Source organism: Leopardus geoffroyi, chromosome B1 (genome assembly GCF_018350155.1).
Source record: "Leopardus geoffroyi isolate Oge1 chromosome B1, O.geoffroyi_Oge1_pat1.0, whole genome shotgun sequence".
Taxonomy (NCBI): domain Eukaryota; kingdom Metazoa; phylum Chordata; class Mammalia; order Carnivora; family Felidae; genus Leopardus; species Leopardus geoffroyi.
In genome coordinates, this window is record NC_059327.1 from 34,589,478 (window position 1) to 34,603,606 (window position 14,129).

At 52.9% G+C, this 14,129-nt stretch overlaps 1 protein-coding gene across 1 annotated transcript in view; it reads left to right on the forward strand.

The window, feature by feature from the left end:
• The window catches only part of LOXL2 (lysyl oxidase like 2), a 94,935-nt gene that overhangs the window by 55,016 nt on the left and 25,790 nt on the right, over positions 1 to 14,129 (forward strand). Inside the window, exons 5-7 of the mRNA XM_045457099.1 lie at positions 3,175 to 3,397; positions 7,009 to 7,192; positions 13,427 to 13,578. Coding sequence (XP_045313055.1) covers positions 3,175 to 3,397; positions 7,009 to 7,192; positions 13,427 to 13,578 — 559 coding nt within the window. The remainder of the gene's footprint in view (positions 1 to 3,174; positions 3,398 to 7,008; positions 7,193 to 13,426; positions 13,579 to 14,129) is intronic.

Here is a 14,129-nt window from a genome sequence, read left to right on the forward strand (position 1 = left end):
AATTCTTTATGAACAGAAAATCTAGGTCAAGAGAACAAAAATCTAATCATATAAACAGAGGGCCATGCCCCTCGATCAATTCCCAGACTTGAGCCAGCTTACAGACCCAGAACCCTTTGAGTAAAGGGCAGGCTGGGTCCCCTTGAGGAAGGACCCCACCCAGTACACTGCCAAAAATTTACACCATTAATCAATTTCCCAGGCTTCCCCAAAGGGACTGATGGCCTTTCACCAAGATAGCCGTGCACTGGGGAAGATGAAATAATCAGAACTTTTGGGCACGACTGGACACAGGCTCTGAAATGACACTAATTCTGGGAGACTCAAAGATCACCATGGCCCTCCAGTCAGAGTAGGGCCTTAAGTGGGTCAGGTGATCAATGGGGTTTCAGCCTGGGCCCATCTCACGGTGGGCCCAGTGGGTCCCTGAACCCATCCTGTGGTTGTTTGCCTAATTCTGGAATTCATCATTGGAATAGACATACACAGTAGCTGGCAGAAGCCCAACAAAATCTGGCTTCTCCCTTGGCTGGGGAAGAGCCAGTAGAACTTTTCATTTTTAATGTTTTATTTACTTTTGAGAGAGAGCACGAGCAGGGGAGGTATGGAGAGGGGGACAGAGGATCCAAGGCAGGCTCTGCACTGACAGCACAGCGCCCGATGCGGGGCTCGAACTCATGAACCGTGAGATCACGACCTGAGCTGAAGTTGGATGCTCAACCAACTGAGCCACCCAGGTGCCCCCCAAATTCTTTATGAATAGAAAATCTAGGTCAAGAGAACAAAAATCTAATCATATAAACAGAGAGTCATGCCCCTCAACCCATTCCCAGACCTGAGCCTTTTCAGGACTTTTCATTTGTAACTGCATCGGCCCAGCTGAGCATTCGTCCCACTACCCTGCCATAGGCTAGACACCTCTTTCTCAAGCAGGCTTCTTCCTTGGCCCAAAGCTGCATCTCATTTCAGTTGCCCTCCAGTCACCGGGCCCGAAGCAGGCTGTCCACCCATCATCCACCAGCGCCTCATATCTGCACCCCCTGGGCCTGGCCCTGGTGAATCATGGTGGGGGACGCTGCCGGCATCGTGGAGGCCTGTGGAGGGCCACGGTGCATTCCCGTGAGCTGATGTAAGAGGGAAGCAGGGCTGTCTGGGAAAGGCAGGAGCAGTTATGTGTTTGCTATGGTGCTTCAGTCTATATTAAGAACTCAGTACATCTGTTCGTGGGCGAGGGCAGTGTTCACTGAAAGCTGGAAGCAGAAGGAGGTTCCAAGCCAGTGGGGTCTGGCCAGCCCTTGTGCAGCTGATAGCCCCCGAGTGTGTTCTCTCGCCCAATGTTGGGGGGTGGGTCATGAGGAACAAGCTGTCCACCGCCCCCAAATGTGTTCTCCAGTCCGAGGTGGTGGTGGGGGGAACAAGCTGGAGGTTGTTTCCGAGTGCAGGGCCTTGTATCCAGGAAGTGGGGAGGGGCAGTTTTTCTCGGAATTACTAACAGTCCTCCTGTGTAGTTCTCTACTCTAGGCTATGCAGCGATGTTGAGCACACCTCCTGAATTTTCCAGGATAGTCCTTTTTTCAAAGATTCTGTGTCATGGTGCCCACAGGGACACCAGAGTTGTTACCAGTTGAAATTTTTAGTTAGGAAAAGATTCTGGTTTGGGGTGCTTGGGTGACAGCTCAGAGCCTGGAGCCTGCTTCATTTTCTGTGTCTCCCTCTCTCTCTCTGCCCCTCCCCAGATCGTGCTCTGTCTCTCTCTCAAAAATAAATAAACTTAAAAAAAAATTTTTTTAAAGCAAGAAAATATTGGTGGTGTCTGTAGGGTTTTACCTTTCTCTATGTTCACATCCCATTCACTCTGAGACAGAAACTTCCAGGCCTGCTAACCCAGCAGAAACAGGGCCCCATTCTGCCCCATCCTGGGCCAGCCTGCCCTGGGAGGCCCTTGCATTGGGCAACTGGCAACGATGCGGTCTGGCTGTCTCTGGCATCTCGCAGGTTCTGCCAAGCAGGGACAAGCATACAGACCCCAGAGAGCTGGGCCGGCGTGAGAGGACGGTCCTCCCTGCCCTCCTCCTCCGCAAATCCCACCCTTATTCAAAGCCTCGCTCAAACCCTGCTCCTCATTGAAATTGTGTGTCATCATTGCAACCCCAGGGAACCCTCCTTTCTGTTTCTCCTTTAATATAGTTGTTATTTATTTTACAAACGCATATGAAGCCCTTCCTGTGCACTGTTTTAATTGCCTCACCAGCATTCGCTCATTTAACTTTCCTAACAATCATATAAAGTAAATCCCGTTGCTACTTCTGATTTGGAGATGGGGAAACTGAGGCACGGTAACCTTTCTGCTAACCTATTCATTACCTATTGGTTGGTTATTGTTTTAGAAAACACTGTCACTCGCCTCGATCCTTATGCTGCCTTCCAGAAATACATAAAAAGGAATCCTTTACATGTAATACAGGTTAAGAGTTCCCTGGAATACAGGCTATGCTATGGAGATAGCCTCAGCCTCACTGACTCCTGGGTGAACATTTGGTAAGGTCTGTGGCCGAGTTTCATGACCATTATAATTCCCAAGCAAATTTTACTTTGATTCAGCCCACGGGCTGCTTTAAGACTGTTCTCGTTGCTTCTCATTGGATTTGGATTTACCCCTTTAATCTTACGGATCGTTGGGAGAGAGTTTAACATTCAATTTGTTCTGCTATTGACACAGGCAAGGAGCAACAATGAATCATGTTGAAATTATCTGAAGGGTTTGGGTGAGCGACCATCTGGTTTGCCTGAGACTGTGGGTTTCCTGGGACCAGGGGTCTTACCTATTTTAGATCCCTTTCTGCATTTCCTTTTATAGGCTTTAATGCTGTCTCACTGCTAAGTCCCTTCTCTCCTAGAATATAAGCTGCCTGGGGGAAGGAAGCAACGTCTGTCCTTCCAGGTCCTGCTCCCCAGTGCCCAGCATGGCGCCCCGCATGACCGAGGTGCTCATTGGGTGGATGCCAACTCAGTGGGGCTGAGCTCTAGATGCAGGGACCATGCACATTCCGTTCCACTACTAGACTCCAAGAAGCTAGCACCGTGGTCGGCCTGGTGCCTGACACCCAATCATAGAAGGAATGAGGGGTGGTGGTCGTGGTGCCCTGGTCACCTGCCCCCTCTCACCCTCTGCAGAATGTTTGCCGCCCGGAAGAAGCAACGCTACTGGCCATTCTCCATGGACTGCACAGGCACGGAGGCCCACATCTCCAGCTGCAAGCTGGGTCCTCAGGTGTTGCTAGACCCCGTGAAGAATGTCACCTGTGAGAATGGGCTGCCAGCTGTGGTGAGTTGTGTGCCTGGCCAGGTCTTCAACCCCGACGGGCCCTCGAGATTCCGGAAAGCCTACAAGCCAGAGGTGAGGATGCGTGCAGCGGGGGGTCTGGCCACTTGACACATGGATGGGGTGGAGGGTGGCATTTGAGGGAGCAAGCGGGGGCCCTCAGGAGGGAGTGAGGAGAGCCAGCCCTGATTCAGACCACTCCCCTACAGGGCAGGAATGTAGTGGGACACCTGTCAGGACTGGCCACACCAACAGATGCCACCTCTAGAGGGTGACAAGCAGCTGGGCCCCAGCCCCCAGTCATCAGCACCCACATCTGGCCTTTCACCATTGCTACTCCACTCTGAGATCACAGTCCCCTCTGTGGAGGCCACACACCAAGGAGGAGAGAGCACCTCATTACCCACGGTCACAGGCTCTGTGTGCTGTCTGCTGGCCCCACACAAAAGGCGGGGGTGGGGGGGGTCCTGCTCCGTTCCCAGAGGAGAACAGTGTTCTAGAGTTGTTGGAAAGTCAGTATGATTCTCGAAAGCGCATGGAATCAGCCACAAATGTTTCCAAACGTATTTTGGTTTGTTCTGCAAGAGAAAGGACAAAAATTTTTAAAAGCCTTCACCAAGACAGAAAATGAAAACCTGTCATTCCCATGTCTGTGTCACCTGTGCCCATCGGTCACGTTCTATGTTTGTTAAGTCAGCAGCACCTCTGTGTGCACGCGCACGTGAGCGCACTCCGGACATGTTGATGCACGTCTGCTCACATAAATAGCACCCCCGTTTCCACTGTGTGATTTCTTAGGACAGGTGAACCGACCCAACCATGGTGGGTTTGATGCAGCCTCTGAAAAAGAGAAAGTGCATTATTCTCTCTTCCCTGAAAATCTCTAAGAGGAGATTCGTTTTTCTTTTTCCTACCCTTCCTTTTTCCTATATCCAAGGGTCTCTGTGATGTGCATGTTCTGGAAACTGCTCACATGGGGCTGGTGGATGGGAATAGCACAGGGAGGAGAAGAGGGAGGGGCAGGAATGGTGGCTGATCGTTTATCAGGGAATGGTTCCCTGAGCCAGACAAAACCTCGACACTCGCCTGGGCAGAGGTGAGTTCCAAGTCAGCTCTGACCACGTCAGGGGGAAGAGGAGGGAGAGAGGCCATGATGGGGGCAGATGGTGTGGGCACCAGGTGGTGGTGCGGGAGGGACGGCCTCATGCTGTGTCTCCTTCCCTCTCCCTGTCTCTCCCGCCTTTCCCCTCTGCCCTCTGTAGTCTCTCCTCCCCATCAACATCTAAAGACCTGCTTGGAAAGGGCGTGATAGCGCCTATCCTAAGGAAAAGGGAACCCCGGGCAGGAGTGAAATAAACCACGTTGGGTGCCCCCTCCCAGACTGGGGGTGGTGTGTTTGGACAAAAGAAAAAGCCTTCAAAGAAAGGACTGAAATGAACGCTGTGAGCCCAGCCAAGGGCATGGGAACTATTTGGAGTACCTTCCTGACTCTTCCAGCAGGCGGCCGTCCCTGCCCCCTTGGTCCCCACAGGGGCCTCCAAAGGGGACAGACCTACTGCAGGGCGCATACGTGCAGCCAGGTGACAGAGGTGCACCTGGACGGTGCCGGCCCCCCTGCAGCCCCCACACACCCTCCCTTGCCCCCCTTCCAGCCCACCGCCACGTGATTTGATCGCCACATCCTTCCCACAGCCTCAGCCTGGCCCACGGCACTTTCCTTATGTGTCATCCAGAATACCAGACCCTACTGTTTTGGAATTCCTCTCGCTGTGTGGTTTAAAGCAAAGGAATCAAATTCATACCAAATGAATTAAAAAAAAAAAAAAGAGAGAGAGAGAGAGAGAGAGAGCAAATGAGCCTTACATCACATTTTCCCTTGGTTGCTTGCTTTCCTCCAGGGCCAGCTGACTGTGTGGCCACTGCCAGCCTGGCACGGGGTTATTTGGCCCTCTGCCTCCATTAAGCTTGGTCTTGGATGGTCTGCTCCCTAATAAATGATCAGCCACCTTTCCTACCCCTCCCTCTCCTCTTCGCATGTTCTATTCCCACCCACCAGCCCCTCTGAGCCATCTCCAGAACGTGGAAATCACAGCTTCCTGTGCTGGACAGCTTGGGCACGGGGTGGGGGGAGGGGAGAGGCCGCGGCTCAACCGCAAAGCAAACGGGCTGCAGCCAGCAGTTGTTTTGAGTTTGTTTTCTAAAGCTGGAACAAAGGTTCCTAAAGCCAGTGGGTGTTTTGCACGCACCCCTGTCCCTCTTTTCTTCTCCCCCTAGTGGCAGGGTCAGAGCCGTCCTATAAATCCAAGTGCTGTCACTGCACGCTGTCCTGCCGTGGCAGCCACGAGGCGCAGTCAGTGGGGGAGAGCAGTGTGGCCGAGTGGGAACCTCGGCTGGAGGATGGTGACATGGGTTCCCTTCTGATGCCTCGGCCCTCAAGGTGGCCGGTGTACATGAATGCTGACAAACAGCACCTCCAGCCAGGCCGGGCCCTTGGTGGGTGGGTAAAAATTGTGGTCTGGGGACCACGTAGGCTGGAGGGGAGCAGTGACTCTGGTCTGATCCACCATACATAGAACGGCTGCAGGGCACCCCACCCCCTCTGTGTTGAATCAAATCAGCATCGGCGAGAACTCAGAGCCTCGAAGCCTCTGAGCCCCCACGCCAGCACTCACATGCTCAGGCGTGCACACACACACACACACACACACACACACACAGGCATGCACACACATGCACACACATCCACACATGGGCACAGAAGTTGATGCAGACCAGCGTGTGTGGGCAGATGGAGTCAGGTGCTCCAGCTCCCATCTTGTAAAATGTGATCCAGTGGGATCAAAACGCTGGTGCAGGGTGGGTCTTACTCTTGTGCAATGAAATAAACCCTGTAAGGTGATTGGGCTTCCAGGCTGTCCCTGAGCACTTGGGGGCATTTAAACCATAGCCACTCATCGTCTCTGAGTACCTGGTGGGGCCGCATCTTCTGAAGAGTTGGGCTGATTTGGAATTGGAGTAGAATCGCGGGGGCGGGGAAGCAGGAGCAGTGGCCGGGCACTAACGTAGCCCCTGGACACGTGGCAGCCTTAGCCAGCACAATGTCTGTCCTCTAAGTCATGGCCTTCTTGGTTAGGCCCATGCTATAGCTCCCTGTCTCCCCCCTCCTGCTTCTCATCTACCTGCAGAGCGGGATTGTTGGAGTGTAACCCGTTCAGTGCCCTGAAGTCCCCCACAGGGCTAGACCGTAGCGCTCTATCAGAAGCAGGGTGGAATTATGACCCATCTGGAATCTGCCAAGTCTGGGGCAGGAGCTCCTCTCCGTAGCTCTAAAGCTTGAGGTTCTGGAGGGAGGGGGTGCAGGGAGGTACTAGTGGTAAGGCCCCTGAGCCAAGCATGGGTTGGGGTGACTAACTGATGAGGGTCCCAGTGGGCTCCTCGACAGTCCAGGACAAAAGCTCCAGGGGAGGACCGCAAAGCAAGCTTGCAGCACAGCCAACGTGCAGAGGGGGCATGTGCACACCTCCCGCCCCGTGCACACGCACGCGCACAAATCCAGCCCCGTTTCAGCTCCTCGCCGAGGCACCTGTGTTTGGGGTGGGGCGGCTGGGGAGGGAGGGGAGCGGGCAGTGATGGCCTGCCGAGTGGGCATCAGCTTTTGCACTCAGCAGGACCGTGTGTCCCTTCAGCAACCCCTGGTGCGGTTGAGAGGTGGTGCCAACATCGGAGAGGGCCGAGTGGAGGTGCTCAAGAACGGAGAATGGGGAACCGTCTGTGACGACAAGTGGGACCTGATGTCTGCCAGCGTGGTCTGCAGAGAGCTGGGCTTTGGGAGTGCCAAAGAGGCCATCGCTGGCTCCCAGCTGGGGCAAGGTAAGGAATGGGGCAGGGGGCGGGGGGGCGTTCTGTGGCCTCTCTTCACCGAGAGCATGGCGCGGGGAGCCCAACCCAGGGGCCCTGGCCTTGGGCCTTGCGGGGTCTTCTTGCTGTGCCCCCTCCCGCTCGCCGCTGCCGCTCTGTTAGAGAATCCCTGGCCGCTCCCCCAGCAGTCAGAGCTGGAAGGGCCTTAGGGAACACGGAGTCCCCCACTGTATGAATTTGGAAGCTGAGGCCCAGAGAAGGGAGTGAATAACCAAGATGAGACAACAAATTAGCAGCCAGTGAATACTCTAACGGGGGTCTCCCGGCTCCTAACCCGGTGCTCCCCACTGTCCCACCGAGAATGCTGGAATTCTCAAGGCCTTCCTCTAGGACAGGACCTCGGAATTCCTCAGGCTGTGGACCACCCCAGACACAAAAGAGTCCCAAAAGTCATCTTTCTTTCCCACTCTGGTGCGGCCCCACAAACATTCTCTCCCCGCCACCAGAGACTGGGAACAGGATGCCCGTCTCTGGATGACATGCGACGCTAATGAGAAGGAGCCTGGTTTTCATTAAGTGTCCTGAACAGATCTTTCATTTAAGCAGAGACCAAAAGTGTAAGAAGCTTTCGAGCTGGTCGTTCCGTTGAGAGCACCGAGGCAAACATGGCATGAGAACGTGACAGATAACTTCCTTTTCTGGCAAGGAGGGTGGGGCGTCCCGTCCTGTGGGGAGAGGATGTTTCCATACTGCCGGACGTAAGGCCATCACCCCACAGAAAGGAATGTGGTGAGGTCATCAGTCACATTGGAGGAAGTAATAGCCCAGTGGACTGGAGAGAGAGTCCCGGAATCATAGATGGCACTGCTGAAGGGGACCTCAGTGCATCTGGTCTAACAGACCAGGCCTCAGGTGCTGGAGCACAAGCTTGCAGTCATCCCCATAGTTAGTGGTGGAGAAAATCTAAAACCCAAGTCTTTAGCTCGCTCATATTTGGGCTTCTCCCTGTGTGCCCACCTTGGCCCAGTCCTGCTCACGTTCCGAACACCTCTCTACCCCCATTCTGCAATCCCCTGCAGTTTCCTGGGCATGCCCTGAAGGTTAGGGGTCTAGGCTGGACTCTAACCTTGCATCGTGCCATCTGGAAGCCTCAGTTATACCACACGACAGTCCTCCTCCTCCCCTGGTCATGATGAGCTCTTTGGAGTTCCTTTGGATCTCGAATATTCCCACAGTCCGTTTTACTGATTGGCTGATGTGTCGGTGTGTGTTTCCCCAAGGCCTACTGTACAAAGACCACTCACCCTGAGGAATAAATAAGCACTGGATGACATAAGCATTCCATTTATCATGGGCGTGGGCTGTTGACCTAGTTATTTCCCTGCCCAGAGCAGCCAGTGGTTTCCAAGGACCTGCAGAACTCTGGAGAGAGAGACAGTTGGCATTTTCGGTGCTGTCCTGGAAAGAACCACTGGATGATTTATTATCTCCTGCCACTCTGGGCAGATCAACTCTGCTAGGCAGAAGGGGGAAAGTCCACATTCAGGGTCAAGTCACAGAGCAGACAGGCTCAGTTCCGTTCTGGCTCTGGCTGGTGGGCCAAGTGACCACACCCAGAGTGAGGGTGTGAAAGGCAAGGACGGGGAGGCAGGCGATCTCAGTCCTCGTCCTGGGCCTGCTACCTACTTTCTCTGTGACCTTGAGTAAACTCCAGGTCCTCAGATTCTTCACTGGATTCACATTCCAGGGTTTATCTGGCTCCTGCCTCCTGTGGGTTCCCTGAGACCTGCTCTTCTCACCGGGATGGATGTTAGGTCAGAGTCAGGCACTGTGCTGTGTGTTCTGTGACCCCCTGGACCCCCTGTGACATCTGGGCTCCAGCTGTCTGTTTCCACAACCACCTCCTTCCATGACCAAGTGCTGCAAGAGAGGAGGGCCTGTGTTCTTCGTGCTAAGTCTTGCCAGCTTATAGTACCCTGGGATATTCATTTTATGAAGAATGAATGAATCAATGAATGAATCAATGAATGAATGAATGAGTTCCAGTTGCATAAGTAGGGTCAGCTGAATGAACACCTGGTGAAGCAGTTTTAACACTCTAGACCTTAGCTGTCCAATACAAATACAACGTGAGCCACATAAGTAATTTTGAATTTTCTAGTAGCCTTGTAAACACAAATAAAAAGAAACAGGTGAAATTAATTTCAATAATATATTTTTCTTAATCGAATCTATCCCCCAAATTATGATTTCAACATGTAATCAGAATGAATGCTGTTAATGAGATAGTGTACGTTTCGTGTACCAAGTCTTTGAAATCTAGGGTGTGTTTTATACGTGGAGCACATTCCAATCTGGACTGGCCACATTCCAAGCGCCCAGTGTGGCCAGTGGCAGCCCTAGAGCAGTGGCTTTAAAACCCTTTTGCCTGAAATCCCCGAGCAGAAATGCCATGCATATAAAGCCGAAACAGAAGTTTCCAGAAATGATGCTTACCTCTCTAACATGCAAAACACTACGCTACGTCCTGTTGTATTCCACCGTGCTCTTAGAAGTGTGATTGTCACCGGCAAAGTTGATTCTGGGTCTAGAGTCCGTGACGTTGCTCCAAGACGTTGGGCTTCTCCCTAGTACCCTACTTCTGCCCCCGGCCTGTGGCCACTTGGGACAGCGTTTATACATGGGGGAAGAGCAGGGCTAAGGTGGACGTGGAGAAGCCATCGTGAGGAGGAACAATTCAGGGGTCAGTCCAGAACCAGGAGTAGGTGAGTGCTAGGAGTCAGGATGCAAGTGAAGCCCAGGTCCACAAAACGAGCCAAGAGCCCACAGGCAGCACTGGGCATGCTCAGCTGTACACTGAGCGAGCGTGTATCTAAGTTCGGCTGGAAGGACACAACCAGTTGTTAGTCGGAGTCTAAAGCATGGTAGGTTCTTGCATAAACCTCTCCTCTCCTGGCCAGTCCAGTAGGTCAGTGATTCATAAGCATTCATTGTTTGGGCTGGGCCCTGGAATGGAGAATTCGTTAATTCCACATTTATGGTAATGGCTTCTGCTCCCCAGGAGGTCCCGTCAAGTGGGGGAAATTAGAAATAACCTCAATCAAAGGTAAACCTGTACTAATAGAGAGGTGATGAGATGTAAGGGAAATACTGAGAACATTTACCATTTCCTGAGCCCCTGGCCCACCCCGCCAGATAGATTTTATTATTGCCTTTTATGATGAGGGAGGCGAGACTCAGAAAGCTCCCGTCACTTCCCGAGGAGGAGACGCAGCCCGACTGCTGGCCCATCACCTCACCAGCGAGGTGTAAAAGAAAATGCCGCGGGCAGGGGCGAGGTCGTGTCCAGCTGAGCCCGGGAGGAGGAAGGATCTGAAGTGTTCCTTGGAGGCAGGCCTCTACCTAGGTCAGCTCTTTAAGAGGAGCAGGGCTTCCAGGAGGCAGAGGGAGCATCCCCACGTGAAGAACCAGGTGCTTCTAACCTCTCCGCTCTTTCCCCAGCAGCCCTCCTCTCCCGTCCAGCACATGGGGTTCTCTCTCCTCACGTGCCTCGGAAACAGAGCGAGATCCTGCGGTGGCGTCAGGCTGCCTGGTGTGAGTGCTGGCTCCTCCATCAGGTCCCCAGTTTCCTCATTTTACCGAGTTGCCATGATGATTGAGTGCGTTCATATATGCAACGTGTGTAGGACAGAACTCTAGTAAGCGCTCAGTGAACATGTGGTGTCATCATTGCCATTGTCGCCATCCTCCTCCTGACGGTCCTCAGGCAAGCCGGGCATCTGACTGATACTCAGGTCCGAGGTGGCTGCGTCTTTCTGTGTCCATCTCTCTCCCTGAGCTGTGGCCCCTGCCTGCTTCAGGGGCCCTGTTTGGCACCTGTGGTGCGTCCCAGCCTCTCCACTCCGAATCCTTGGATGCTTCCAGCCATAGTCAGCAATGTGCTTTTATCAACTGTATAACATTCCAAGGAATTGAAAGCTTTATTGTTTATGAATTTCCAAGGAAAGGGAAACTTGGCTCTCACTTACTAATATGGGTTGTCCCGGAAGTTCATCTTGGCCTAGATACCGAGTGTCTCCAGAAACCTCCTCAACGGAAATGGGACACAGGCACGGCCTGTGGTCGGGGGGCCTCCAGCCTAGCGGGGAGGCAGACAGGGAACAGAGAGCCACCTGAGTGCTCGATGGGAGGGGGGCCCAGCTTAGACAGGGATCAGAGAGGCTTCTCTAAGGAAGTGGCCAAAGCCGAGCCCTGAAGGATGAGCAAGCTGGTGAGGAGGGAGGAGGATGGGCCAGGCAGAGCGTCCAGGCAGAGGAAGAGGTCAGCTCAATCAAGCAGCCAAAGGAGATGGCGGTGTGGCAGAGGTGGGAGGAGCAGGTGGAGCCAGACTGCGTAGGATGAACAGGGCGCTCGGGGACTATGGATTTCACCCTTCGATGCAGTGAGAAGCCATTCTGGGGACTTACGATGGGGAGTGACACGATTCAGTATGCATTAACAACCTTCTTGGGTTGTCTTGTGGCAAATATTTGGCAACGAGCAAGCAGGAGGGAGCCCGGAGGCTGTTGCCTTTGTCCAAATGGACGATGACAGAGCGGGACGAGTGTTGCGCCGACAGAAATGAAAAGCACCCAGAGTTAGGGAAGTGAGTAGAGTGTGGTGATGGATTCCTTGGCAACCACAGAGGAGGAGGCGGTACCAGAGGTGACCTCTGGGTTTTGGTGAGAACACCAGGCCAGATGGATACCACTTTGAGATGGAGAGGGCTGGTGGAGAAACAGACAGGAGTAGGTCCTTCTACTGGACACGGAAGTAGAGGGGACAAAACAGACAGCTCTTCCAAGAAGTTCACCCTGATGCAGATGAAACTGACAGGCCAGAGGGTGGGCTCAGGGGAGGGTGGTTGTAAGATGGGAAGTTTGAATGAGCGCTGAGGGGCAGGACCCCAGCGAGAGAAGGATGGTGAATGGGGGCAGGAAAGAGAGGTGATCACAGGTGGGCAGGGACCAGTGTGGGAGTCCATGCAGCCCAGAACTCCTAGAAAGAACTAGAATTAGGGGAGCGCCTCGGTGGCTCAGTTGGTTAAGCATCTGACTCAATCTCAGCTCAGGTCATGATCTCACGGTTCATGAGTTCAAGCCCCGAGTCAGGCTCTGTGCTGACAGCATGGAGCCTGCTTAGGATTCTCTCTCGCTCGCTGTCTGCCCCTCCTCTGCTTGCTCTCTCTCTCTCTCAAAATAAATAAAAATATTAAAAAAAAAAAAAAAAAGGACTGACTTTGATCCATGTTGATGGGCTAGGGCTAGACAGAAGGGAGGTAGCCCTGTGAGCTGAGTTGAGCCAGACTGGTCAGTTTGGGAATTCTCTCTCTTCTCTCTCCCCAACAGTAGGGGCCTCCCCTTGGTTATCTGGGTGCCTGTGAGAGAAGCTTCTCTGCATGTTCACCATAGGTCATTTACTGGATGGCCCCTCTCTGCCTTGGGGACACTGACATGGCCAGTGCCCAGGGAGCACTGGCAGTAGATGGGCTGGGGAGAGGAGAGAGGACAGGGACTCCCTACAGGCTCCCTGCGGGCCACTGTGTCCCTCCTCAACGAAGGGTAACGGCTCTTAGCAGGTGGCCTCTCCACATGGCTTCTTTGCTCTCCTGGGTCAATACTACCATCTTCCCTTCACTCCTGCTGGCCTCAGGACCTTATCTGTGTCCCACTATGAGGGGGAGGCTTCAGAGGCTTCTGAATATTGGACTGTCTGCTGTGATTTTGTGATTTCCCCACACTCTGTCCATACCTGTGTTTTCAAAACCCCCTTTTCCAACTCTGTTCAAATCATCCAGTTTGAGGGTGCCATCACTTTCCTGAGGGGACTCTGAATCTATAGGGATAGTCACCCCTGTGAGGTTCATAAATGCACAAGGTATTAAAGTTGAAGAGGGAACTTAGATGTCTTCTCTTCCAGCTTCTTTATTTAAGGAAGAAATCCTATTCAGAGAGGCTGAGTGGGTTGGTCAAGGTCACACAGGAAGTTAGTAAGCACATTTGATTTGCTTTTATGGGAGAAGTGAATCCTAAGACAAGAAGCAGGTCTCTCCAGGGAGAGGAGGCCTGGATCCTTGAGCTGATTATGGGATGTAGTTGGAAGTTTTGAGGGTGGAGAAACACGTTCTTACTGGCTGAGACTTTCTTGCCCATTCCAGAAACTTTCCTCCGGAAGCTGTCAACAGCACGTGTTTATTTCCTCCCCCAGGGATAGGACCCATCCACCTCAATGAGATCGAGTGCACCGGGAATGAGAAGTCCATTATAGATTGCAAATTCAACGCTGAGTCTCAGGGCTGCAACCACGAGGAAGATGCTGGTGTGAGATGTAACATCCCTGCCATGGGCTTCCAGAAAAAGGTGAGGGGATTATGTTCTGTTTTGGTGACCAAGCCCCAGAGAGTATGAGCCAGGTAGCCTCATTCTGAAGGTTTCTAACATGAGGTGTCAGAGTGCTCTGATGATGAATTCAGAAAGGGCTTAGGCTCCACTGCTGTCATCATTAAGGACATTGTCACCTAGCATTCGTTAAATGGGCCAAGTGAGAAAACGTATGTATAAACACCGCTGTCCTTAGTGGCCCATGTCGGGCGATCAGCATGTGCCTCTCCCTGTGCTGGGACTAGACGTGTGGTGTGATCTCAGTGCAGTCCCTTCTGTAAGGGACAAAGCCCCTGGGACACCCTTGGCATGGTCCGTAGCCAAGTACCCAGAGGAACTACATCGACAGCAGGCCTACACATTACACAAATGTAAGCACAATATAGATGGTATTTGGGGACAGAAGACTGTATTTTGGTAACCAGAGGGAAATAAAGGGGAAACTTAACAGCATTACACCAGAGACGCACCCGTCCTTTCCTGAGATGGAGTCACTAAAAACCTACGTCGTGTGGCTAGCGTGGGTGATC